This window comes from Festucalex cinctus, chromosome 3 (assembly GCF_051991245.1).
Source record: "Festucalex cinctus isolate MCC-2025b chromosome 3, RoL_Fcin_1.0, whole genome shotgun sequence".
In the NCBI taxonomy this organism is placed as follows: Eukaryota; Metazoa; Chordata; class Actinopteri; order Syngnathiformes; family Syngnathidae; genus Festucalex; species Festucalex cinctus.
In genome coordinates, this window is record NC_135413.1 from 30,685,735 (window position 1) to 30,713,727 (window position 27,993).

Below are 27,993 nucleotides of genomic sequence, written 5' to 3' on the forward strand. Positions count from 1 at the left end.
TTTTTGTTTTGTTTTTATGCTAGGCAGAAGGCTTTGATGCAGCCTCTCAACTGCAAAGAACGGTTGCAGAAATGGTAGTTATTACACAAACGGCCAGCAGATGCCAGCAGAGCAAAGGAGATCAACCAGTGCCATCTAGAAAACAAGTTAAATTACTTAGAATTTTAAACAGATTTGTGAAAACTGATGAAACTTAGCTCTCTTCTAATGCTAATTGCTTCAAAAAGGAAACAGATAGAAACATATTTTTTTTCCTGATGAAAGAAGAGACTTTAATCTTTCTTTCAGTAGGTTCCATGCTTTTATAGCAATAGAAAACAATATTCTGTGGGCCTTGCAAAATCAGCCAAAATCCAGTCAAACAGCCGGGAGCGAACGGGATTGCTTCTGTGAAAATGGCGGCGAGTGAATGAGTTAAGTTCAACATATGTTCCTTACAAGCACATTGTTTCAGAGTGGTTTGTAGTGACCTATAAATTATTGAGCAGAGTTATTCCTTGGAAAACTGCACTATTGAATGTTGTGCTTAAGCACAAAACTGTCGCTTTGTTGCCTTCTTGTGGCACATGTAGGCAAGTACTAACGTTTTCAGATGGGGAGGTTCAATTACTCATGGATTTTCTCTTTGTGTACCCATGCGAATATCTGGTGTTGACTGTCTCCCACTGTTCATTCCTTCACATTTGTCATGGTACTACGAGTTATGTTACAGTTTTTCAGAAGCAATACAAAACTTTTACAGCAGAGTGCTTTTTTAAAACACAACACAAATCACTGTTGCAGCGATTAGAAGCACAGCGGTCCGTCAAGTTTCCACAAAGCGCACAATTGCGTTGATAGTTTATTTTGAAAAGCGCATAATTGCTCTGGTGTGACTTATTTGACTTTAAATCAAAGTAGATTCAATAAAAACAACACTTAATGGCCGGTATTCAAGGTTGTCTGGACTTGGCACGCAGACTTCCCTACAAGATCAATTAAGTATCTGCCTACCTATTTTGGTTAATTACAACAAAGTAAGTACAACCAACTTTCGTCTCTGTCCACTTAGTTTGAAAACAAGTAAGTGAGCAACATGTGCAAGTACGTGTTTTAAAGGTACTTCTGGGGGGAAAAAAAAAGGCTTTTTCTTTGGTTGTTGAGATACTACGGAGCCCCTAAGGCAGGGGTGTCCAAACTTTTTCCTCTGAGGGCCACATACAGAAAAATAGAAAGCTGCAAGGGCCACTTTGATTTTTTTTTTTTTTAAGTTATTTATTAACACATTCATTCCCAGACCAGCAAAAAAATGCATAATTTGACGTCTTTTTCCGTCAATGGCAGTGAATGAGTTAAACATGGTAAAAATCAGTGAAACAATTCTAAATTGTTGATATAATGTACAGTTACTTATTGAAAACTGCTGACCGTCACAAGGCAAATAGTGACCACTGTGTGCCACTATAATAGATACGCCTCTCCACTGAGCAGCAGCTGAATCCCAATTTGACATTCTGAACCACAAGAACAACCGGTCGTCAACTGACCACACTTAAGAACCATTAATCTAATGTGATGTTTTCACAAATTGGACCTTGACACTAAGCAACAAGTGGATGAAACGATTTTAATTTCTGAAACTGAATTATTAGCTGCAAATTTGTGTCTTTGCATCGCTAGAAATGTTTAATCCACCCTCTTTTTTTTTTTTTATTATTATTATTTTTAGTATTTGCCGCGGGCCGCCAAAAAATGTATGGTGGGCTGCAAATGGCCCCCGGGCTGTAGTTTGGACACCCCTGCCCTAAGGTGACATGGTAGAAAAAAAACAACAACTTTGCGTTCCCTCGCAATCTGTGCGAGAGTAAAAAGTTTAATTTTTCTACCATGTCACCTTAGGGCTCCGTGAGATACACATATAAAACAACACATGAAAATAAATATCAAAACAGTAATTAATGTGAACTTAACTACGCTCCCCCACCCTGAGAGAAGTCATTCGAAGTACTCCACTGTCATTCCTACAAACTAGCCGGCGTAAACATCATTTATGACAAGCTTGTTCGCGATTGTACAAATATCTGCTAGTAGTCACTCCGTAGCAAATTTCAGATGAATATCCCAAAACTAACGTAAAAGCGGAACAAAAGCGACACATTGAGAAGCTCAAGAAGTCAACAAACGTCGATGCTAAGCTAAACACAGCAGAACTCTATAATCACCAGCGATTAGCGAAAACCGTTTTTCGAGTTTCATTTTGTGTGTTTACTCAATTAAACCGTCGATGACGGTTCAACATGTGGTGCCGTTTAAAAAAAGTTGTCCCGGATATTTATTTTAGGGAGGCTACAACATTCATTTTCCTTGGCTGCTTGAGCTCGCTTCTGTGCAACAATGCATGTTGGGGAGACTGTGTGCAGTGTGTGTTTGGCTCAATGCTGAGTCTGCTCAACGCAGCCTTGGAAGCACAAAACAGATGCCTCTTAGTCAAATCTCCCAAGCACGGGCGTGACGACGGAGGCTTTTCGCTTCCGTCCTTGCTGACAGCAAATGAAACTGATTGTCCTGGTTTGCGTTTGCTCTGCTGAGCGGCGACGGTTCACCGTGAGGATGAGAAACTGAAAAGGACAATTGCAACCGTCAGATGTTTAGAGTTGCCACCAGGGTTGGGAGCAACAAAAGTTATAAAAGTAACGTCGTTACAGCTTTGTTTGTTCTGCTCAGCAAATTGGCGCAATACTATTTCCTTTTCAATTAATCTACCGTCAATTCTCGGCGTGTGGAAGCCTTCTACCCAGAGAACATGGGGAGGAAAGGTTTGAGCAGATATTCGAAACCGTGAAGCTAACCATGAAGAGACAGTGCTGGTTTGAGTAAAAAGTACAGATGAAGATGTTAAAATGCAGCCAGTAAAAGCAAAAGGTAGTCTGATAAATACGTACTCAGCAAAATGCAAAGTGCCAGAAAAAAGTACAGCAAAGTATTTGTATTTTATTACTTCCCATCATCGGCAAAAAAAAAGAAAAAGAAAAAAAAAAAAAAAAAGAATAATCGATAGAATCGATTGTCTTTGTCAAGTTTTTTTGTATCTTACTTTTTTCTTGAAATTTACTGTTCACATGAATTTAAAAGTATTTTATTAAATTTATGAAAGACCTGACTTACTGCTCTTTAATTCAGAATAGTTTAAGTTTATATTTACAATTATTAAACTAGAATTAGCTGATGTCAATGTTTGTGCAACACTTAACTGATTACAACACGTATTATTTATTACTAAACTAAATAATTTGACCAGTTAGTGCCGCCGCCAAATTGACTTTAGAACTTAATATTTGTGGAGAACCGTCCTTGAAATTTAAGAACAATTGATGTTCTATAATTAATCGATATCGGAATAAACTGAAGTGAATCAGGAAAAATCAAAATCGAATCAACTGAACTCTTGTGAATCAAAATCGCATTGATTGAGGAAATTAGAATCAATACCCAGCCCTAAAAATTACATTTTAAAGGTAACTGTTACTCATTGATGGAATTAATTATTTTCTCCCACATGGTTGCCTATTCATCGTTTAACGTCTTGGCTTTTCCCTCCTCTGTATTATCACCTAATCATGGCTGAGAGTGTTTAATTCTGCTATGGTGAGAATGCATCCCATGGCAGCATGCCCACCAATCTGTTGATTTTAAGGGACGGGTCTCATGGGAAAGTCCTTAACACTGACATATTACTATTTCCAAATCATCTTTAGAGTGTCCCTAAGAGCTTCTGTATCGGGAGCTGTCACATGGTTTATGGAAAGCCCCCCGCCCCTCCCCATATATCTTGTAAAAGTTCAGGGGAAACCCACGTGACGGAAATGGTTGTCTTTGGCATTGATCCAGGGTAATCTTGGCTGTGCAATAGGAAATAATTGACTTCCTGCATGGCTTCTGGCATTTGCTGATGGCCCTCAGTGCTCAGTTGAATACTGAATTTGCATACCATTGGATACATATGAAGGATGAATGTCCTCAGAAAGGGTTAGGACTGATAAACTACTTAAAAGGCTGAAGTAGCTTCTCTGGAGCAGGATGCTCGACAGTAAACAGTCGTCACATAGCAATGTCTAGCAAAATTAAAATATAATACTGCATTTGCTGGTGTATTTTGGTCTCATTTCAATGTGGCAACACACTTTGATTTTAATGGATTATGACATAATTAAGACGATGCCTTCTCCTTTGACATCAGTTTTTTATTTTGGGGTTTGTATCCAAATCAAATGTAACCGGTTTTGTTTTTGTTTTTTTCTTCACAGAATCCTACTTTGGGGACAGTTTCTGCAGCATCCAAACCTTTCAAGATGTCACCAGCTTCCATGTGACACTACAGATGAAGACGAGTCGGAGAAGTGGCCTACTGCTCCTGGCTGCTGGAATGGACGATTACTTGTTCATTGAGCTCCTAAATGGGAAAATACAGGTGAGTGGATGGATGAGTGTTGTAACCGAAGTTGACTTTGCACAAACATTACATCACTGTGCACTGGTTGTGTAGTGGTACACATTACTTCCGTTCATTAAGCTAGCGCAGGTATGGATCCTGGCCAATGCCGAATTCCATTGTCAGTGTATTAAAGGGTTGCATTCAAAAGAACATCCGGCATAAAAATTGAGCCTAAGAAATTATGGGAGTTGGAAAAACTTCTCTTGTTGAGTCCAACCTTGATTGGAGAATGCCAAAAGGCAACAATATCACTGCTGGAACTGTCAAGGACGATAACCATTTGACAATGATAGCTTGGTAAAGTTCCTTAACAATCAGTCGATCATGCTCACGACAAGCAAAGGTAAAAGCAGCATGTAAATCCTAATCATCGATAATTTTGACGCAAATGTCATTTTTCCGCAGGCTCGAATGAACATGGGCGCAGGCGAGGTGACCCTGTCATCGTCGCAAGGTCTCCAGCTGAACAACCTTCTGGAACACAAAGTCTCCCTCACGCTCCAGGATGCCAAGCTCACCATGACAATTGACGAGCTCTTCTCCACATACGTCCCTGTTAGCGACGATGGGGAGGAACTGAACATTGACCAGGGCATTTGGCTGGGAGGAACCGGCGATCTTGACACGCCCTACCTCAATAATGCCATTCCGCCTTTCCGTGGCTGCATGACCAACGTCAAATTCGAGTCCCACGAATTTGACATTCTCGGCACACTCTTTAAACAATGCCATGATACGAAGGAATCCTGCAGCAGCGAGTTTGAAGCAGGTGACGGAGAGGCGACCAGTTTCAGCACTCCAGATTCTTTTGTCTCCTTTCCCACTTGGAGTGGGGGTAACGGCGTTCCAAGAGTTTTGGAATTCCTGATGAAAACCACCATTGAGGATGCCCTTCTTGCGTTTCACCCGGGGAGAGAGACAGACTTTATCGCTATTGGTGTTGTGAAAGGCTACCTTAAAGGCGCGATAGACTACGGCAAGGGCATGGAAGTGCTGGAGAACAATGAGGTGCAGCTGGATGACGACCAGTGGCATCGAGTTAAGGTCCAAGTCAGTCAGGACTCGTTTGACATGAACATAGACAGCCAGATTGTCTCCCTTCCGCTTGACTCTACTCAACAAATGGACTTGGTGGGAAATTTGTATTTAGGAGGCATTCAGGCTAAAATGAAGGATGTCTTTCGTGAGAGTAACTTATTAAATCGTGCAGAAGAAGAAATGACGGCAGAGTCGTTTATCGGATGCTTGGGAGAGATCAAAGTCAACCAGAAAGATCGAAGTCTACAGGACGCACTAGTGACCAAAGATGTTCATGTCAAATGCGAAGGAGAGGACTATGATTATTCCAGCTATTATGACACTGACACAACAACAACATCCGCGCCGCCTCGCACGCAGTACGTTGACATTGAAACTACAGAACAACATTGCTACCCGACAGATGACATGCCGGCGATATTCAAAAACGTGACCAAGCTCCTTGATGTAACACCGTTGCTTGTGCCAGAAGGCGGAGAGGTTTTTCTTGACATTGACCACCTGAGCCCCACCTTTGACCTTAGTGCTGCAGGTATGCGTCAGTCCCAGATCATCTTTTCTCTCAAGACGGACCCGTGGTACGGATTGCTTGACATGAATATCAACACAAAACGCACACAAAAGTTCACCCTTCTGGATGTCGTCAACCGGAAAATCAAGTACATGCACGATGGACATGAAAGACACGCGGATCGGATTCACCTGGAGGTGGTCGCTAGCAGTAATGATGGCTACCTCCCTGAATGCCTGAAAACACCTCAAAGTTACGTGCTACCAGTTGAAATCATGCCCGTCAATGACATTCCACAACTGAGTGGAGGAGAAATCACCATTACAGAGAACGGCAGAACTCGCTTGAACCCTGATCTTATCAAAACAACAGATTCCGACTCACGCTGTGACAATTTGGTGGTAAAAGTGACGTCTGAGCTTTCCGTTGAAACGGGTCATCTCGAGAAAAGTCAGGAACCAGAGCGAAGCATCACAGAGTTTACTTGCAGGGACCTAAAGGAGGGGAATATCTATTATGTGCACAAAGGGGGCGAAGCCAATGCTATTACCCTGGAAGTATCGGACGGTCAATCTGTCAATCAATCTGCAACTTTCAAGTTGGCTTTGACGCAGCCGCATATGACCGTTGTTACCAACACGGGACTTCTCTTGGCTCAAGGAAGCAACGCTTCTATCGGTGTTCACAATTTGGCAGTCCTCACGCATCCTCGCAATGCAGATGTCGTTTATAACATCACGCAACCGCTCGTATACGGGGAACTGAAGATCATGGCGAGCGACGGGCTGTTCAAACCAGTCACTGAGTTCCATCAGTCCGATCTGGATCAAAACTACCTAAGATACTTCAGCATGGATTCCAGTTCCCAAGAAGACGTTGTTGTTGAACACATTCACTTTGACACGCACCTGGGAACGTTCTCCCTCAGGAATAACACATTTTTAGTCAAGATCACGCCATCTCCCGTAAAACTCTCTACTCTTGTGCCAGTGGAGATGCAAGCTGGTGAAGAGATAGTCATTGGAAACACTGAGCTTCAAGCTGATGTGAAAGGAAGAAACCCAGACCCGGAGAGTGTTACGTTCATTCTTGTCAAGCCTCCAACACTGGGTAGTCTCCAGATACTGGACATAGAGTTGAATGAAGGTGACACCTTCACCCAAAGAGACATTTTGGACAATTATATCAGCTACAGAGTGCTAGCGCGAAGAGCAGTTGACGCTACAGATCAATTCCAGTTCAAAGTCTTTGCAGAGGGTCAATACTCTCCCTTATATACATTCCCAATCAGCATTCTTGCGGATTCTGACGCCCCCATTCTGACCAATGAGGTGCTAAATGTCCCACATGGCAGTGAGATGGTTTTAAACAAACAATACCTTTGGGTGGAATCAACCGGCTCTTCAGATTTCATGTACCAGATCAATGAAGAACCAAAGCATGGGCGACTCATAAGGGACTCCCCTCCAGGGCAGCCTCGATTCGAGGGAGCAGTTCGAGTGTTCAGTAATGAAGACCTCCAACTTGACAGACTCATATATCAGCACGATGGTTCCATGACCCAGAAGGACGAATTCCACTTCACAGTATTTGATCAGGGAGCAGACAGGTTTGGGGTTCAGGAAACAATAAGTGACGTTTTCAGGATATCTATCCAAAGTAAGAACGAACACGCCCCAGTGCAAGTTGTGGATAAAGTTTTCAACGTTGTGCGCCATGGACAGCGACTGCTAACAACTGACGATATCCAGTTCAAGGACGATGACTTTGGTTTCAACGACACTCAGATTGTCTATGCCCGTGAGGGTATTCTTTCCGGCAATATTGTCGCCGCACAGAATCCCTCACAACCCCTTTTCCGCTTCACCCAAGCCGACCTGCGGGGTAAAAGGGTTCTCTTCATTCACCAAGGAGCGGATCAGGAACGCTTCCCGCTGCAAGTGTCCGATGGCTTCCACCAGACAACCGCGCTGCTGCAGATTCAAGCTGGCGAGCCCTACCTGAGAGTGGTGAACAATTCAATCATTGTCATCGACCACGGAAGCACCAAGACTCTGGACACAACACTGCTGAGCGCCGAGTCCAACATGGACATCAGGGATGAGAGTGAGATTAAGTTTCAAGTGACATCACCCCCCAGTGACGGCACGATTATCGTAAGCGGGATTGAGGCACAAGAATTCACCCAGGAGGACCTGAAAAAGGGTGTCGTTTCCTATGAACATAATTACGAGAGCCTGAGGTCCAAGGATGCCTTCAGCTTCACGGTCCAAGCCAGAGAAAAATCTGAGGAGGGTACATTCAGAATTAAAATCTTCAAACGAGGTTACCTCTCAGAGCCTGAAGTGATTACCAACGCGGTCATCATTTCCTATGAGGGCGAGCACACCGTCATCAACTCGGATTTTGTCAAGGTAATTAATCCCTGTAAAACTGTCCGGTTCAACCGCTTCAATTTGTTTACGTTGCGTGTGTTTAAGTCAGGCAAGCGTGTGACGGAATTATCTTTGTCTTAGGGGGTGTATAAGTTTATTTGATGTGATTCGGGCAGCTTTTATCAAACGCCTCACCGTAGCAAAGCCTCGTTTCTAATCGACATCGCAGCCACATGAAAGCAGCACTAAATGCGACGGCGCAGCCACCGCTTTTAATCTAGTTTATGTACCAAATTGCAGTCTATTAAGTGTGGAAAACAGAGCATTGCGTATCCCGTGGGGAGCTTCCTGAAGCCCACTGTAATTTGTAAGAAGGGCCTGCCTGCAGTTCATCTGGAAAGCAGCTAATGGGATTCAAATCATCCGTCAAGTCTAAACACATTCCCATTTTACAGTATGTAACTTGAGTTTCAGACTGATGAAGAACAATTTTGAGAGCAAAATAATTCAACCCAAAAGTATAACATACTTCTCCAATACGTTCAGTGTCTCTTTCTTGATAGTAGGCTACGGTCGGTCTTTCCAAAGGTAAAATATTGACTTGGCTCGGGGAAGTGCATCTAATGTTTCCGACAACACTATGAAATGCAAAACAGTGTGATGTGAAATATAGTGAAAAGGGAGCCATGACTGCTAAACAGGCTTGGGGCTCCGGGGAGCTGATTAAAAACTTCTCTGAGTCGGATGACCATAAATCTGTCTGCGTGTAAATGTGTGACATGACACGGTCTACACCTGTGTCCCAATTTCTCACACAAGTGTTAATGAAGTTGAAAGTGTTTTGTTTTTGTTTTTTTTCCCCATGCTTTACTGACAGGAAATACTACCCAGCTCCAATTTAAATACGACGGCCAGAATTTGATTTACTCTATTGGACCAGGAACAAAGTTTTCTTGAATTCTGTCAGCTGTTACCGAGTTCCGTGCCGTAGGTTCAATGATAACCTTATCGTCGATTTTGTCCTTCTCTTAGGTGGAGCAAGCTGACATTCTGCCTACAGAAATGGTGTTCACCATCAAAGAACCGCCTCGCCTCGGTCACGTGGTCAAGCTGACCAACAGCTCGGATGGCACCGACTCGCCAGTCCTCGACTATATTCACTCGTTTACGCAGGAGGACATTGATCACGGACGCATCCTCTACGTTTCTGCATCCATCCAGGTGAGTTCTTTAATCTGTGCCATCTGATTTTTTTGTTCTTTTTTTTTTTTTTTTTTTTAAGCATGACATACATGAGGTTCCATGTCTTGACAGGGCGTTGACACCTTCACCGTGGATGTCAGCAATGGTTTCAGCGCAGTGGAGGACCTGCGCCTCAGCGTGAACATCGTGCCACGAATCATCCCCGTTCAGTCCCTCAATTTCACTGTGAAGGAAGGCTTCAGCAGGGTCATCAACGACGAAGTCATCAATATCTCACATCCCTTCTACAAATCTTTCAACATTGAATTTGTGGTGGAAAAGCCGCCAAAGCACGGGGAGGTCCGTTTCCAGGACGGGGACGAGCTGACGTATTTCACATGGGAAGAGGTACGGCACGTTACATGCTCAAGTCAAAAAATAATAATTTACAAATAAAATCTTACACTTTGGCCAACTCAAATTGCCCAAATCACAAGAACTACAGATGGATGAAGTTAAATTTTGTCAAAGTATGACACTCGTTTTGAGGCAACTGTGAGGTCCATTTACTCACTGCTTGCAAATTTAATTACACTTTCCGGATGGTGAAAAGGGTAGGGTTAGACTGGTTATGAGCTGGGTCGATTATCGGGGCCGATATACAGCATTTTGACGAATACTGGCATCGTCATTTTGAAGAATCATACGGCCCAACAATAGATCCATTTAAAAAGTGTTCAGGGGGGGAACTTCAGGAACTTGATTGAAGTAAAAACTAAGATGAGTAAATTTTAATACTTCAGATCATTTCACATCAAAACTTAATGTAGAACACAATAAGGAGCTATTTTCTTTTTATTAACTTTTGAAGACATGCTACATCCCCTGGGACATCCCTGAACTTTTTGTTAGATTTTTAAAACAAAGATGTCTCTTGAGTATTTTTTTTTTTTTAACTCCAATATTTTACGAACCCTAATGCTGGGTTCTCACAAAATCCGAAAAGGCGATCTGGAACGCTTCCTTCGAGAACGTTTCACCACATAGAGTTTTTTTTTTTTTTTGAACGATTGCTGCTCATTCGCACTTTCGTGCGCACCGGAGCGGAGGAGGTGTGTTAACTTGGTGAACAAGGAAGTGGAGCACTTTAGCGAGTCAGCAAAAAGTGAGCACCGCCAACTACTTCCACTTCTTTCCTGGGACTAAACAGCCGTGGCACTATTTTCTCCTTTTTTTGAGGTACGTGATAGCACTTTCGCTTTTTTAGTGGCTATCTGGCAGCTGGCATTTGTGCTAAAAATAGCTTTGGCACGGATGGTAAACACTGCTGGCTACCTCGGTACAGTTCAATAGCAAGTAAATAGACTTACCAGCACTTCCTTGCTCATCATTCTGTCCCGACTGGCCGTGTTGTTGCACTCGGGGTGAGAATAGAGAGGACGCCGTGTGTGACGTGGCCCGTACTCGACGCCGGTTGGCTACCGCGAGGCGAAATGCGAAAAAAGTTAAAAAGAAATTTTAAACTTTTGGGAATATGCGAATGTGCGGCTTTTTGCTGCTTCGTACCGCGTCCCAGCTAGCCAAACGCTTCCTCCGCGCCACCCCAAACACTTTCGTTCCGGTAAAAAAAAAAAAAAAAAACTTTCGTTCCGGTGCGCACGAACTCGATTGACTACAATGTAAAAGCGCCGCCGAAATGCCTTCCCCCGCTTTTGGTGAGAACGCAGCATAAAAGTTGTTAAATAATGTAAATATGCTCAAAAGCTTAGAGTTCGTATTTTTTTTCAAAATTATGATGCCAATATTTTCCCTTCAGTGAAAATGAATATCGGCTCCAAATATCGGTTATTGACGTCCTTGACTACTAATAATCTGTATCGGTCTGAAAACAAAACATATTGGTTTCTCCCTAGAAAAGAGCCATTTCTATTTGGAGGAGGGGTTTATTCGTCTGAAGTCAAGTTTGTCAGAACATCCCATTTATGCTGTTGTAAAATATCCGAGACTGTCCATAAGGCGTCACCGTCACGGAACTTTCCCCAGTTACCAGTGAACACAAGTTGTTGTGTCGTGTCTCCCCCGCCACTTTTAGGAAAATATTAAACACACACGAGCAGTTACCGATGGGAAAAAAAAAAAAAAAAAGAAAGCCGGACCGTTACCACATCGTTGAGCTGGTCAGACAGATATCTTGGGCGCTCCCACATCCCAGGCCTGGCCTGCATCTTTCTCGTCGCTCTCTCGCGAGTCGCTACGCTTCACTTCTGGAAAAACTGACGCCGGTTTTTGAGCGCCTGCGGCCAAAAATAAAGCGGCGGCGCGCATTCCTATAATAGAGTTCGCGCAAAAACCACCCGTGCTTTTGCGGCTGCCAGGGCTCTCAGAAATCACAAAATGAAAAACTTCATTGATATGGCCCGCCACTATTGAAAGACAAAGCTCATTATACTGCCTCTCGGAAATGTTTTACGTGTGCAGCGTGTGCACTTCTTACTTTTTATTGCTACGCTCCCAAATGAACAACACATTGAGCCACTGGAGCCAACTGTAATTTTTGGACTATTTTCCACAAGTTGAACAGTTCCAAGCTCGCCTCTCTTGGACACCGGCGGCATTCGAGTGTGCGATCATGTTCTCGACTGGGGTTCGTGGAGGTTATATGAGTCAACAAGTATCAAGAGAATGACTCGTATGGATGATCCTCCGCAAGGAGGTGAAATAAATCAGACGTGTCAACTCCCGGCATGGGATCCGAACCTGCTAATCTCGTTTTTCTCCTCCAATAGACCTTCTCTTAAATCAGTGGTTCCTATGGGTTGTAGAATGATGCCATTGGGACAGTTGAGATACTATTTCTGGGAAGACTTTCGACAAGATTTTGTGTAGGGATAGACCGATTATCGGCTGGGCCGATTATCGGCGCCGATATTCAGCATTTTGAGAAAAATCGGAATCAGCCATTTTGAAGAATCATATGGCCGATAATAGATCCATTTTTTTTTTAAGTGTTAACTTCAGGGAACTAATTTAAATGTAAATTTAAAAAAAATAAAAAGTTTTTATATTTATTTTTGTCGACCCTGGGAACTCTCTGCACCTTCTGTTTTTGATTGAAATTAAAACTAAGATAAGTAAAAATGTAATACTTTGGATATTTTTGAAATTTTGGAAGACTTATTTTGTGTAGAAAATCATTTTTTGTTTTTATTTAACTTTTGAAAACATGCTACTGCGCCTGGGAGATCCCAGAACTTGTTTATTGACTAAGATTTTGAAAAACAAAACAAAACAAAAAAAAACTTACAAATATTTTACTAACCCCAAAAGTTGCTCAATAAACATATGCTTTAAAATTAAAAAAAAAAAAAATACAAAAAAAATAAAATGATAAGAGCTGGAGTTTGTATTTTTTTCAAATTTTGATGTCCCCTTTTAGTGAAATTGAATATCGGCTCCAAATATCAGTTATCGGCATCCTTCACGACTAATAATTGGTATCGGTATCGGGCCCGAAAAAACCTTATCGGTCTATCTCTAATTTTGTGTATCCATCCTGACGTTTGAGGGGATGTAGCTCATGTTAGAGGTGTTTGATGGGCAAGTGCGCCGACACCAATCCCATCCAAGTATGTCTTGCTTTGTGAACTGAGAACAGAAAGGGGCTTTAATTTCCCTCAGCACACCCGATAGATTAATTACAGTGGCGTCTCCAAAGTGGATCATAATTTGGTTGACTTACAAGTTCATCTTTCCAAATTTGTGGTTTCCATTGTTTTCACACTTTTCCTCCGCCTTCTGTGGTTGCATCACAAAGATAAACAAAAAAACAAGAATGCCACGTAGAAAGCAAAACAACTTGCCGAGTTAATCTTTCAGATGTTACCTCACGAGACTTGCTGATGTTTTGGTGAAATTCCAAGTTTTGTTCAACTTTTGAGGCATATTTTTTAAGGGTGTCACGATTTCGATTTTTTATCGAAATCGATCGAAATTACGTCACGATTTCGAGCATCGAAATAGAAGAGAGGACACACGATTCGATGCCCCCCCCCCCCACGCCCGCCGCCACCGCCACCTCCCAGGAAAGCAAATGAGACGCAGCCATTCAGCTACTAGCTAACGGCACTTGTTAGCTGACTTCTCCTGCAGTCATGATGGCAAGCGCGGACAGACACAGCAATGGTGCTTCAAGCCGCTCCCGCTTCTCTCGTCACCAGTTTGGAAACATTTTGCGTTCCCGGTGAGTTATGTCGACAACGTTCACGTTGTCGATAAAAAGACCACAGTTGCAAGATATGCTATGTGCGCGTACTGTACTCGGCCACGGTGTTACGCCCGGCTCGTCAAGGGGAAGGGAAGTAACACAATAACAGAAAATATAGAGTAGATAAACACGGGTCGACTTTAACATCTGAGTAGTTTTACTTGAAATTTCAGGCAGGGGTTTGACAAGGGAGTGAAAGTGGAAGGTGAACAAATAATAACCGCATTTGACAGAACTGACAGAACGGAGGAGAAACAACAATAACCAATAGGGGTATAATACACGGATACACAATAGCGTCGCGCTGGCACAGTCGTCCAATCGGAGTGTCGCGCTGGCACAGTCGTCCAATCGGAGTGTCGCGCTGGCACAGTCCTCCAATCAGAGTGTCGCGCTGGCGCATTCAAACTGAAGTACCATTATACGGGCACCAGCCGACACAAACACACACATACATACTAGGGGAGCGGAGCCGGTGGCGGGCCCGAGCCGCCAGCCGTAACAACGGGAAACACGACAAACATGACGGGACATTTACGCAGGCATCACAAAGATTTAGATTTATCAAATTCAACTAGAAGTGGGAAAACAACGGTCCAACCAACTATTTCATCCTCATTTACAGTGAAACTTCCACACACTTCAGCTCGCGCGAAACGCCAGATCCATAGGTCTATTTATAGCAGCAGACCTGCAGCCTTGGAAAACGCTGGATTCAAACATTTAAATAGTGTACTTGAACCACGCTACAGTATGCCCAGCAACTGTAAATGTTGGGATATAGTTTGTTCAGGCTGTATTTGTTCCATGACTTTGGATACAATATATTTTTTGTTGTTGTTGCACATTGCACATTATTTTAAGAGGAACGCACAGCACACTGTTGTAACCAAAAACAGTCAATAGATGGCAGGCACCCACTGTGACTTTTTGTTTTTGTTTTTTTATTTTTTATTTTACACTTCAGTAAGAACAAGACGGTTAACTTTATATTGTAAATAAATTCTTTGAATTTGATCATTCCTGCCTAATGTCAATTATCATATATTACATAAATTTACACAAAAATAATATGGAAATTGCATCACCTATATGTAGCCGATCTTTTGAAATAAGATTTACTGTACAATGAATAGAACCAATGATCATAGACTAGCCTTAGCCTACAGAAGCATATGCCTCTGTGTTATAAAGTGGGGGAGCGGAAAAAAAAAAAAAAAAAAAAAATCGAAAAAAAAATCGAATCGTGACCCTAAAATCGAAATTTAAATCGAATCGTGGAGTTGGCGAATCGTGACACCCCTAATATTTTTTCCAGAGCAGTGAACACCAAATTACTTTGTAGCATTTCGACTTCACGCTCTCAAGCGTTTAGACTTATGGAAGACTATCGGAGATCCGACCAATAATCCTTAGGCATACTCATTCGAAATGTAGTAGAACCAATTCATTTCTCCCAGCCAATCTGTGGAGGAATTCTATTACTGTAAACAAGAAAGGCATGGCAGAATAGTGTATTTTCCAGATATGCATTGAAGAAAAGAAAAAAATGCAAACATATGCAACATACATCAGAAGTAATTTAGGGATAGACCGATAATCGGCTGGGACGATTATCGGCACCGATATTAAGCATTTCGACGAATATCGGCATCGGCCATTTTGAAGAATCATATGGCCGATAATAGATCCATTTAAAAACAAAAACAAAAAAAACTTCAAGGAACTAATTTAAATGTTTTTTTTTTCAATTTAAATTTTCAGAGGCGTTGCTGACCCTGGGAACTCTCTGCACCATCTGTTTTTGTTTGAAATTAAAACTAAGATAATTTAAAAAATAAATAAAATACTTCAAATTTATTGAAATACTTTGTTTAGTGTAAAAAAAAATTGTTTGTTTTTATTTAACTTTTGAAAACATGCCACTGCACCAGGGAGATCCTGGGACTTGTTAGATTTTAAAAACAAAGATGTCTATTGACTAAGATTAAAAAAAAAAAAAAAAAAAAATCCAATATTTTACTAACCCTAAAAGTTGCTCAATAAGTATATACTTTAAAATTAAAAAAAAGAACTGGAGTTTGTATTTTTTCTAAATTTTGATGCCAATATTTTCCCTTTATAGTGAAAATTAATATCGGCTCCAAATATCGGTTATCGGCGTCATTGGCTACTAATAATCGGCATCGGTATCGGCCCTGAAAAAACCATATCGGTCTATCTCTAAAGTAATTATATCAGATTATTATTAAAACTGTAAGGCTAGTTTTTAAATGTCAGAGAAATAAATTAGTCAAGTCAAAGTGAAATCAAATAAATGATTATGTACTATGTGAACATGAATGCACAGTAAGATTGTAACAAGCCCACTGACTTGACTTTTTGTGACTGTGCTCCCTCGGTAATCACCTAGCTTGTTATTCCAGGAGCAGGCCATCATATGGGATCCATTTGGCACTTCCCGCTCCCCGAAGCGTTTCCTCTCGCCGGAGCACTTTACCGGCTTTTTTTTTATCCAGATAAACGTACGACCGTCGTCGGCGGCGAGTGGTCTGCCAGATCGCCGTCTGAAGTGTCAAAATGGCTCCGGTCGAACACGACTTCAAGGCCAAGCGACGACGCGCGCTTTTGTATGCATGCCGGCGCCGGCGCGGACCCCGCCGCAGGTGGCGCTTTCCGATGGCAGCTCGCTTGACAGCGGATAACTGATTCCTTTGTGTTTCGGTCTCCTCCCACGACGTTACTCGTCCCTTTTGCAGGCAGACATTACCGGCCGATTATTACTTTCTGTCTCTGCGCAGCACGGCAACTAATAGCTCCGACTGCAAAACTGCACGGCCTCACGGAAGTCACTCGACATTTCCTATTTCGAACGTTCGGACAGGCGCGAGGCCAGCGCCGTTTGACAGCTTAGACGTTGTCGTTTTCGGAAGCACATCAGATATTTTTCTTTCTTTCTTTCCAGATCAAATTCGGACACATCTACTACGTGCACGACAGCAGCGAGAGCACCGAGGACAGCTTCGTCATCTCCGCCTCGGCTTATGAGATCGACCGCCGCAGCCTCCCCGTCACCGTCGCCGTGACTGTCAGGCCGGTCAACGACGAGCCGCCGAAAGTGACGCGCAACACCGGCCTGGAGGTAATTTTCTGGAAAGAGCCCGCCGCTGGTTTGCTGACAGCTTTTTTATCTACCTCGACGTATTCACTGGTGAAATGTTGCAGACGGAAAATCTTTACGGGCTGAACTTTTAGTTTGTTTTCTCTGATGATGATGATGATTGAAGGTGGGCAGAAAGAGGAAATTGTTATGTTCTGAGGTTGGATCCCAAAAACAAAGACACAAATAAGAGTTTACCACTTTATTTACATAATATCAAAAGACGAGGAACTAACTTGCCTAGACGAGACAAAACGAGAAGGCATCGAGAATCACAAGATGCTAAGCAAACTTGGACTGTGGAGGTGCACAGAGGAGCAGAGGTAATAATCCGACAAAAACACACACTCACAGACAGGCTTATATAGACAGCGAATCGATCTGATTGGTTGTGGCTAGACATGTGGGTAACAGGACTGACATGGAATTATCTGATTGGCTGTTGACCAGATAAAGAAATTAAAGATTCCTGACATCACATAGTGTCTTACCAGTTGAAACTAGATGCTGGTTACATCAGTTCAAAACAGACACTTGACCTCACGGTCATGACACAAACACAACCCTTGCATGACACTAAACATAACCTTAACATGACCCTAGTCACGACAGTAAGCATAGCCCTTGCATGACCCTAGTCATGACAGTAAGCATAACCTTTGCATGACCCTAGTCAAGACAGTAAGCATAACCCTTGCATGACCCTAGTCACGACAGTAAGCATAACCCTTGCATGACCCTAGTCACGACAGTAAGCATAAACCTTGCATGACCCTGGTCACGACAGTAAGCATAACCCTTGCATGACCCTAGTCATGACAGTAAACATAACCCTTGCATGACCCTAGTCACGGCAGTAAGCATAACCCTTGCATGACCCTAGTCACGACAGTAAGCATAACCCTTGCATGACCCTAGTCATAACAGTAAGCATAACCCTTGCATGACCCGAGTCATGACAGAAATCTCCAATATTTAAAGCTTACAAACGTAAAAGAAACTGTAAGACAGTTGAGTACCGTGGAACATGAACTCCACAATACAGCAAAATGGAAAGAACAATTCTTCAACAAAATAAGCAGTCAAACGTTCACTTTTGAGTTTGGTCCAAGTTTGGAAGAGTTCCGCCATAGTTCGGAATGTCGGGAAAAGTCAGGAGTAACCATCTCCCACAACTGGAAAGCAAGTGTGTCATTCGGCCCATTCCGTCCCGCCTCCTGCGGCTGCACGTCTCCCCGGCAACCCATATTTTAGGAAAAAAAAAAAAAAAAAAAAAAAAAAGCCAAAGCGTCCGCCATTTGATGATGAGGCCTCCAACGTCCGTCGGTGCATGGCGCGTTGTTGCGCTGCGGCGGCGCGCCGCGTGTAATGCGATATTGTGCGTTGCGCTGATTTAAAGCAGGAAGTGCGTGCGCGGTGACCGCCGAGGCCCGCGATCACACGATGATGACTCACATGGGCTCAGTTCGGCCGCTGTTCTGACTCACCGTGTGGCATCGTCGGCTGGTCTTCATTAGCGGTTACATCAGGGGTGGGCAACCACGGGAGTGTTTGATGCAGACCGCTATACAATTCTAAAAACAAATACAAACCTCGAGTCAACTGTTGTTAAAAAAAAAAACTATGATCAAAATACTATCAATCTACAATTACTATCACTGGACAACTTTCCTAACTTTCTTCACAAGATGAATTTACCACATGGAAAAGCTGCATATTTTTCAGTTTTTTTCAGCTGCTGAAGTGATTATTTTATTAATTGATTAATCTGTTAATTATTCTTTCAATTAATTGATGAATTTTAAAAACATCAAAAATTCCATCCTATTTTTTTTAATATATATTTATTATTATTAAATTACTAAATATAAATACAACAATGTAAAGAGTAAAAGGGTTCTTAAAAACCCATCCTATTTTTTTAAATATATTTATTACATATAAATTACAAAATATAAATAAAACAAAGTAAAAGAGCACCTGGCTGGTCGTGCTGTCTTATTCACCACAAGGCATGCGTTACTTTTTTTTGTGAGGCGGTCCGATGTCGCCATCTACCGTCACTTTCCGTAACTGCAATATGACGTCAAGACGTCGCCTCTACTTCATTTCAGTCTTCTTAAGAGGAAAACAAATGTAGCTGTTTATTATTATTTTTTTATTCTTTTAATGTACGTTTCATTTATACAATACATTTTTCTTTTCTTAATGAGATATACTGTGGTGTAATTATTATGTTTTTATGGTCAAATGAAACATTTCCTTTTTTATAATAAATCATTATTATTATTATTATTATTATTATTATTATTATTAAAAACAAAAAATTTCCTAAAATTGTAATAATCATAATTAGGATATTGGTCATTGTAATTACATTTGTTTTTGTTTGTGTGCAGCCCAGTTTGATTAATTAAAAGGTTAAAAAAATATAAATAAAAGAAAAAAAAACTAAAGATTTTTTTTCCTCCTAATTTTACCACTTATGACATTAATAAATATTATGAATTAACAAAAAAAAAAAATCCATCCATCCGTTTTCTTGATCGCTTATTCCTCACAAGGGTCGCGGGGGGTGCTGGAGCCTATCTCAGCTGGCTATGGGCAGCAGGCGGGGTACACCCTGAACTGGTTGCCAGTCAACCCTAGAAAAAAAAAATAATAATAAATTATACAGATATTTTCAATTTTTTTAAAGACTTACATGTAATGTAAAAATACAATATATTGTAAAAATGTATTTGAAAATATGCAAATAATAATAATAATAATACCCCTCAATATACTCATCTTCACACCTGAGGATGAGCAAACATTAATAGATAATACATATACTCAAATATATATAAACTGAAATCAATGTTCCCAATGTGTTGTTTTCCATTTGTGAGAACGTCACATCAATTCCCCGTTTCAGCCGTGCCCTTCTCCCGGCAGGTGCTCGCCGGCGAGGAGGCCGACATCACGTCCAGCATGCTGAAAAGCGACGACGCCGATACCCCCGCCGAGGACGTGTACTACAACGTGGAGTCGCCCACCAACGGGATGCTCGCCTTCAAAGACTTCCCCGAGGAGGCCGCCGTCAATTTCACGCAGGCCCAAATCGACAACGGGGAGATCGTCTTCATTCACGAGGGTGGGAGACTCGAAAGACTCCACGCACGATTGAGCGCTACGAGCCACACGTATTTTCCAACTCAACTTTTGTGCGCGCGATTGCAGGGGAGGAGTCTGGCGGTTTCAGCTTTACGGTGACAGACGGCGAACACACGACTCCCCTCTTTCGATTTGTGGTGACGGCCAGGCCCCTCACCATCACCATGGTAACGCAAGAGGAGCTCATGGTGTTTCCAGGTGAGACGTCCACATCCTGCTTATAAGTAGTAAGCAGAGAACAACTTTAAGGTTGAAATACAATCAAGAAACTTTTATGGTAGACGATAGCGTGCTATTTTTATTTAGTCTTTGAATTACTTTTCACTGTTCAGTTAGTTCTGTTTTGTGTTGTTTTTTTTTCTTTTACTTATATACGTGTGTGCATGCAAAATAACTGCATCCTAATATTAGGAGGCTGTTATTTTTTTAAAATATTTTTAATTCATGTATTTGTTCCTATTAATATTGTGCTACAATTAATTATCTTATAATTTCAATCAATCAATCAAATCAATTTATTTCACTTTAAAATAAAAGAAATGAAATGAGTTGAATTTTAGTATATCGTCAAATATGTATTCTCCTTTTTGATTTTTATGATTACTATTGTATTATAGTTATTAACATAATTTCAGTATTTTTTTTCCCAATGATCAAAATTGTAAAATAACTGCATCCTAATGTATTAGGATGCCATTATTATTTTTATTAAAAATATTTTTAATTCATGTAATTCATGTGTTAATATTAATATTCTGCTATAATTAATTATTCTTACAGTTTATGTAGATACATTTTTATTACTACTTATTTCCACTACAATGTTTTTTTTTCAAGATGGCAAAACATTTCATTCTTATCAACAGCAACTTTTACAGTTTACTGATTGCAGCTACTCTCTAATGAAGTTTGTCAAATCCGACTTTAATAACAAGATAAACCTCCAAAGCAGAATTGTTTTTAGTAGTTATGTCTTCATTTTCCAACTTAACCTGAGTCCTTGCTACATAAAAAAAAATAATAATAAATGTGATTTAATATTGTCAACCCTCGAGTATTTTCGAACCTAATAAACACATCACATATGAAATGATATAAATCATACACTAAACGGACTGTGGAGTTTGCTTGGCTCCGCCGGCTGCAAGTTAATTTTACACTGATTAACGCACGTGTGTGCGCGTATGTGCGTGTGTGTGCCCTCAGGAACGAGGCAGCCTATCACGAGTGCCAATCTGGGTGCCATGACTAACGAGGACGGCAACGAGATCAGCTATTCGCTGGTCCATCCCCCTCGTTTGGGAAGACTCATCCTGGCCAACGACAAGAACCAAATGGAGGAAATCAGCCGATTTTCCCAAACGCAGGTGACTTGACCGCCACTGTGTGTATGTTGCGCATGAACACATCATCAAACACAAATAGTCGCTACCACTATGTGGCTGATTATTTTCTTAGGACTCGCCACTTGACTTGATTAAGAGGTAAACAACATGAACTGATGGTGGTGTAGCTCACTGCCGCCACCTAGTGGCGAAATGCCAGAAGCTCACCTGTTAGTCAATTTTTATTTGGTCAAGTGTTAACTCTAACTGACCCTCATAAACCCTCTCGAGATTAACGCGTTAAAAAAAAACAAAAAAACAGTGTGTCCCAATACTTTTGTTTGGACCCCTGCTATTCCCTCGCTCCACCAGAAGGTGGCATCAATGTGTAAAGTCAAAACGTCCAGACTTGTGGTAATGTTGCCCACATATTTGTGTCACACATGCACGTTCGTGGAAAACGTCACGTGCTATAACGCTCATATCTTGAGTGCAGGCTTATAAATTTAGCAATTCAAACAATGAAGACAAGTGCAAGCACATATGCTGACGTATACAATGCTACAAAGCCAGTCTGGGTGTGTCTCCCAAGACCTTCTCAGTGGAACTTGATGTGACTTCTGTAAACGTCACACACAGTCCGGCATTTATATCTAAATTAAAAAAAAAAAAATCATAAAAAAAAATAAAGCGTTTTTTTTTATTATACTTTTAGTTATTTTTATTTTATTTTTTTATTTTATTTAATGAATGTACTTTGAATTATTTTTTTAAGTTTGTTAGGTTTTATTTTATTTTTTGCTTGTTTTTGTTTGTTTTTTATTACTTTAAATTTTAGTTTTTTGTTTGTTTTACATAATTGTCAAGTGCAAGATATATTAATAAAAAAATAAAAATAAAAAAAACAGCTATGGTAAGTAGCCTGATCGGTGATGCTAAATTATAAAGAATTTGTTTACATCATTGCGTGTAAGCATAGCACGGTAAAAATAAATTAAATAATAATAATAATATTCTGCGACAATTCAGTATCTTATAATTTAATTTTAATATGTGGTCAAAAATTTATTGCAAAATTGTCATTAATGATTATTTGGATATGTACATGATGGGAGACGCCAAATAATTTAAAATATATATTGCTTGTTTTTTTTTTTTTTTTTTATTACTTTAAATTTTAGTTTTTTGTTTGTTTGTTTTACATAATTGTCAAGTGCAAGGTATATTAATAAAAAAAATAATAATCAGCTATTGTAAGTAGTCTGATCAGTGATGCTAAATTGTAAAGAATTTGTTTACATCATTGCGTGTGAGCACAGCACAGTAAGAAAAAAAAAATGTGTGATGAAGGTCCTGCCCCCACATTTTGGCACCCTTTCACTTGGATGCCACTTAACAATGGTAGAATACCACACGAAAGGAGCTTGATACTCTGCAGTCCATTAACTGGCGCCCAGAGAATAGTCTCGAGCAGTGCATTGAAGTGGTTTGAAGTGGTCATCTTAGGGTCATTTTGTCTCTTTGCAGGGGTCTTTTGAAGATTATTTTTCCAAAAACAAGCTCAGGACAGTCCAACCCAATTGAATGAATGTCGTCAGCTGGCCAAGAAAAGTACATTTTTGTTCCATTTGGGCCAAAAGCAAATCATCTTTGTTGTTATAAAACTTTGCATGATTTGTTTTCAGTCTTTTATGATATTTTTGTTATCAAAGAGCTCGGCGGGTGATTATGAGCAACACGCCTCTAGTTACAAAGAAAAGCAAGAAGACAGGCAAAGCTGTTCATGTGTTCATCTTCAACAACTAACCGCGACGTCTCTGCTTGCGAACTGCTGAGACAAACCGTCTCGATTTGATTATCTGACTTCTTCGGTGTGTTTGTGGTGTGCACGTGTATTATTTCATTTGAAAGCGTGTTTGAATGAGAGAAAGATTTGAGTTCAGGACATACACGTCTTTAGCAAAAATAAACAAGCCGCCACATTCCGATGCTCAGTCTTGCCAATTTCACTGGAGTTCTTTTCGACAGCGGCAGGAAAATGTCATCTGAGCTCTCCGAAATAACAAAAATAATGAGCTCTGCTTAAGACAAGCAGCCCCTGGTGCTAGCTAGCCTTGCTACCTCCCATGGTGCTTGTTTACCTGCTAGCTAGCGCGACAACAGAAACAATTAGCGATAAGCGCTAAAGCCAAACTGTGGCAGGGTTTTTACTTTCCGGACGTGGATTTGCCACCTCTGAACAAGTTACTGTCCAAATGTATGTTCTAAAGTCGTGTTGCCGGTTGTCCTTAGCTGGAGTCTGGAGCCGTCTTCTACGAGCACCAGATGCCCGAGAAGCCCTTCTGGGTGGTCAGGGACTCTGTGGAGCTCATCCTGTCCTCCCAGCCCGCCCCGGATGTCCGTCACGTACTGCCCATCACCGTCTCCTACTATGCAACACATAGCAACATCTCCTCACAGATGTGGAAGAACAAAGGTGAATGTCTGTTTTTTTTTTCGGTTGGGAGTTAGAAGTTGCTTTGACATGAGGTAGCCTGTTTAATTGCCAGTCCAGTTCAAGTAAATATTTGACGTCTATAGTCGTTAATGGCAGTAAATGAGTTAAAGCCAGTGAACCACTGGTTGAAAACAGTTGACCATTGACTCCTAAACACTCCCTGCGATTCGCTGGGGACCAGTCATGGGTTGACCCCGCCTCTCACCCAAAGTTGGGATAGGCTCCAACTCACCCTAAAGAACACAAAAACTGTAGAAAATGGAGGGATGGTTGATTCCCATGTGAGTGATTGACTGGCAACCTGTCCAGGTTACGTTTTGGTCCAAGCTCTTCCCATGAGCCTGAACAGGATAAGCAGTATAGAAAATGCATGCCTCCATAGAATCGAAGATGTCTCTGGGTGTCCATCACAAGTATTTAAGACTGTCCGCCAAGTTTGCTCATACTGCAGATGAAATAACCACTGAATCATGTTTGGATCTTGTACGCCCTTTGTAATGTGCTCATTGTTTCCACTTAGGTCTGGAAATCGTGCAAGGCCAGAGGAAAACAATCGATGATTCCATCTTTGACGCTTCCAACCTCCAGGCCAGCCTTACCGAGCCAGATAGTGCAGATGTGGTCTTTGAGATGAAACGTTTCCCTGACCATGGCCGTATCACTGTGGGCGGTCGGGACCTTCCCCGGGATTCGCCTTACTTCACGCAGGGGGACGTGACCCGCAAAGAGCTGGAATACCTCCACGATGATTCAGCGGCCTCCTCTGACAGCTTTTCCTTCAGGGCCCGTCTGAGGTCTCGGGCTGATGGTGTGACATCCGACTCTGTAGTCCTGGAGGAGATCTTTAACATCTCCGTCAAACGACGGGGATCTGAGCCCCCTGAGCTCGTCACAATTGACCAGCTGCTGGAGGTTCTGCAAGGATCTATGGTCGTTGTGACCCGGAAGCATCTGAATACCCATGATGAAGACAGCCCACCAGATGAGGTCCATTTCAAGGTCACCAAAGCACCAAGAAACGGGCACCTGGTTGACGCCGACACCATGGACACCCTGTCTGAGTTCACCCAAGAGATGATCAACAACGGGCAGGTGGGCTTTCACAGCGACGACAGCCTTGCAGGCGGCTTTGTGGAATTCATCGTGTCAGACGGGGAACATCAGACGGAGCCGCAAACGCTTCACATCGGAATCCTAGCTCGCACCCTCATTCTGGACAAAGCCCCGGAGATCAAGGTGAAGCAGGGAGACGACGAGACTGTGGTGACCGAGGAGATGCTGAAAGCGACCACCGGAGGTCCCGTGGAGGAAGACGTCATCTACAAGATCACAAGCGTTCCCAAGTACGCGGCGGTCATGGTAGACCGGCAGCCCACGTCAGCCTTCACCCAGAAACAGATCAACGAAGGAAGAGTCAGCGTCCGCTTTGTCAAATCCACCTCGCCCCGCGACAGCGTTGCATTTGAGGCTCGGAGTCGGGCGGCCAATGTATCATCTGTCCTCAACATCACGGTCCAGCCCTTGGCCAACATTGCCCAGGATCCTCTACTACCCCAAGACTCACTTGTTCAACTCGACAGGAAGCTTTTGGATGCAACGCCGCTGGCGAACAAGACCAGGACCTCACCGACGTTCACAGTCATTCAGCAGCCACGGGGCGCTCGATTCGTCAGATCTGGCGGCCCTGGTGCGGGCCAGCCCGTGGACTCATTCAGCCAGCGGGACCTGGATGAAGGGCGTATTGCTGTAGAAATCCCCAAAAGCTCTTCCGGGTCCCAGGACGGGGTCACTCAGGATGAGGCCCGCTTCTTACTCAAGGCTCACGGGGTCCCCCCAGCAGAGTGTGTGCTTTCTTTTCAAACTGGCCCTTACAATGCCTCTGGTGTCTACCCTGCCACTCTCCTGAGGGTCCCCTCCGAGATCCCAGCAAAGGACAGGAAGAATAAGCCCAACGTGGGCGTGTACCCCCTTGCAACCACTGAAAGCCCTCGTTGGAAAGCCAACCAGGACCAACCACACGGGGACGCCCATACCACCGCAGCCCCCTCTGACAGCGGCTCTCACAGGAACCCCGTGGTTTCTCGACGCGGCAACGTCTGGTCCATTCTCATCCCCATCCTCGTCATCCTCATCCTCCTCCTCCTGGCGGCCCTCTTGGCATACTACCTGATCCGTAAAAACAAAACGGGCAAGCACAACGTCCAGACGGCGGCGGCGGCGGCCAAGCCGAAAAACGGCGAGGTAGCCGGCACGGAAACCTTCCGGAAAACCGACCCGGCAAATAACATCCCCATGTCCAACATGGATTCCAAAGAGGCCGACCCGGAGCTGGTGCAGGACTGTCGGACGACGACTCCGGTCTTGAAAAAGAACCAGTACTGGGTTTGAGACTTGAAAAGCCCTTCAACAGAGGTGGATCCTCAAGTGTTTGGAGCGCCGCCTCCTCCGACCGAGTCTTCTCAGTATTAAAGACTTCTTGCCACAGCAGTTTGCTGGATTTTTGTTCTTTGTCGCAAAACGGTCGCATACTTATCTCGACTCAACTGTGGACTGATTCTCAGGCAACAAAACACTGAATAGTTGTTTGGCAAGGCGAGAGGCAGTTTCTTATCTTCGAATGCTATGTATATTTATTTTATCATTCCTCTCCGTCAGTGGGCACAAATGACATAAACATGCTCCGTGTTTGCAAAAAAAGAACATTTTCTAGGTGTGCTCGTCCATTTTAAGTCAAAGGCCCGCATTAGTTGTTCGCAGTCTTCATAGTAGATTAGCTTGCAGCTCGTGAGCTGAGCTGTTAAAAGTGTAAATACAGTAAATCATGAAGTCATCAATCATTTATGTACTTTAAATATGTACTTTATATAGACGGTGACAGTTTTTTTTTTTTGCCTTTAAGCACCACCACATTGGGTTTTGAAGTGTAGACGTACAACTTGAATAAAACGTAGAATTCCTCCATTTTCACTAGACTAAGCAATTTCTGGAGAAATTGCGTGGGAATGCTGAAAGCGGAATGCCAATAGCTGAATGCTAATGAGGGAAATAGAAAGATCAATTATGTGAAAATTACATAGTAATTAATTATTAATTACTAGTAATCAGTGAATGTGTCATTGAACATTAAATTGAATGCATTAAGTACGTGGTAAACAAATAATGAAAGATAAATTGTGTGAAAATTTGAAATGATCAATTGTAGATGAATTATAAATGAAAAGACAAAAGTTTAAATTCAACCAGTCTGACACTGGTATCGAACCCTCGCCTCCTGTTTACTGTTCAATGAGCTACTGCACTGCCACTGACCCACAGGAGAGTTGGTGCCATCAATGAAGTGTTGTGAAATGGAAGCGGCGAATGTGTCATTGAAAGAATGCATTAAAAAATTTATGTTATGTTTCAGCATTCCCACAATTAGCTTCTTTGGGACCTTTTGGAGGCCAGGAAATTGGATATTCTGGCAAAACATTTCTAGTGAGGAATGTCAAATTTGGTGATGTCCATGTACTTTTGTTACTCATTGACTCAAAATGGTTTCCCTCCAAGTTACACATAAGCGCCTCTAAAATTGAATGGTACAATGTAATTGCAGCTTTCAAATCAATCATGGTGGTGGTGGATATCGTCCAAATACCGGAGGCGTCAAATCCAGGTCCACAAATGAGCCGGTTTACCTGCCATTTGTGTAAGCACCTGTGGCTAAAGCTAAACTGAGTCAGTTTTTTTTTTTTTTTTTACATTCTAGAACTGGATTTGACACCTCTCCCAAATACTAACTGTACTGAAAATGTATGTTGTGGTTTCCAGAAGATTTCAAACTGCCTTTTTGCCTCTTCTGTGCTTTCTAGTTTGTTTTCTCCCTCCACTGTTTCTCAGGGCTAAATTCAGTTTAACGTCATCGCTCCAAACATTTCAGCAGCTTGTCTTTTTCCCTAAAAAAAAAATTTTTTGTAACTTTCAAACTTGAATTTAGCTCCGAGGACTGACCACTTTCTACTTCCAAAGTTTCTG

General features: G+C 42.1%; 2 protein-coding genes across 4 annotated transcripts in view; one reads left to right on the top strand and one right to left on the bottom strand.

Moving 5' to 3' along the window:
• Positions 1-11,209, bottom strand: part of lingo1a (leucine rich repeat and Ig domain containing 1a) — a 340,201-nt gene extending 328,992 nt beyond the window's left edge. For 2 of the 3 annotated variants that reach the window (XM_077517520.1, XM_077517518.1), the window contains exons 1-2: positions 10,948-11,184; positions 4,321-4,429 (exon numbers count right to left, since the gene is read on the bottom strand). The gene's annotated coding sequence lies outside the window, so the exon portion shown is untranslated. Of the gene's footprint in view, positions 1-4,320; positions 4,430-10,947 lie in introns of all 3 variants that reach the window. The other variant, XM_077517517.1, reaches the window with a different exon arrangement.
• cspg4 (chondroitin sulfate proteoglycan 4) overlaps positions 1-26,863 on the top strand; it is a 75,294-nt gene extending 48,431 nt beyond the window's left edge. Inside the window, exons 2-11 of the mRNA XM_077517516.1 lie at positions 4,284-4,447; positions 4,877-8,434; positions 9,428-9,616; positions 9,710-9,985; positions 16,807-16,983; positions 19,939-20,137; positions 20,224-20,355; positions 21,364-21,524; positions 23,775-23,958; positions 24,500-26,863. Coding sequence (XP_077373642.1) covers positions 4,284-4,447; positions 4,877-8,434; positions 9,428-9,616; positions 9,710-9,985; positions 16,807-16,983; positions 19,939-20,137; positions 20,224-20,355; positions 21,364-21,524; positions 23,775-23,958; positions 24,500-26,367 — 6,908 coding nt within the window. The 3' untranslated portion in view covers positions 26,368-26,863. The remainder of the gene's footprint in view (positions 1-4,283; positions 4,448-4,876; positions 8,435-9,427; positions 9,617-9,709; positions 9,986-16,806; positions 16,984-19,938; positions 20,138-20,223; positions 20,356-21,363; positions 21,525-23,774; positions 23,959-24,499) is intronic.
• The last annotated feature ends 1,130 nt before the right edge of the window (positions 26,864-27,993 follow it).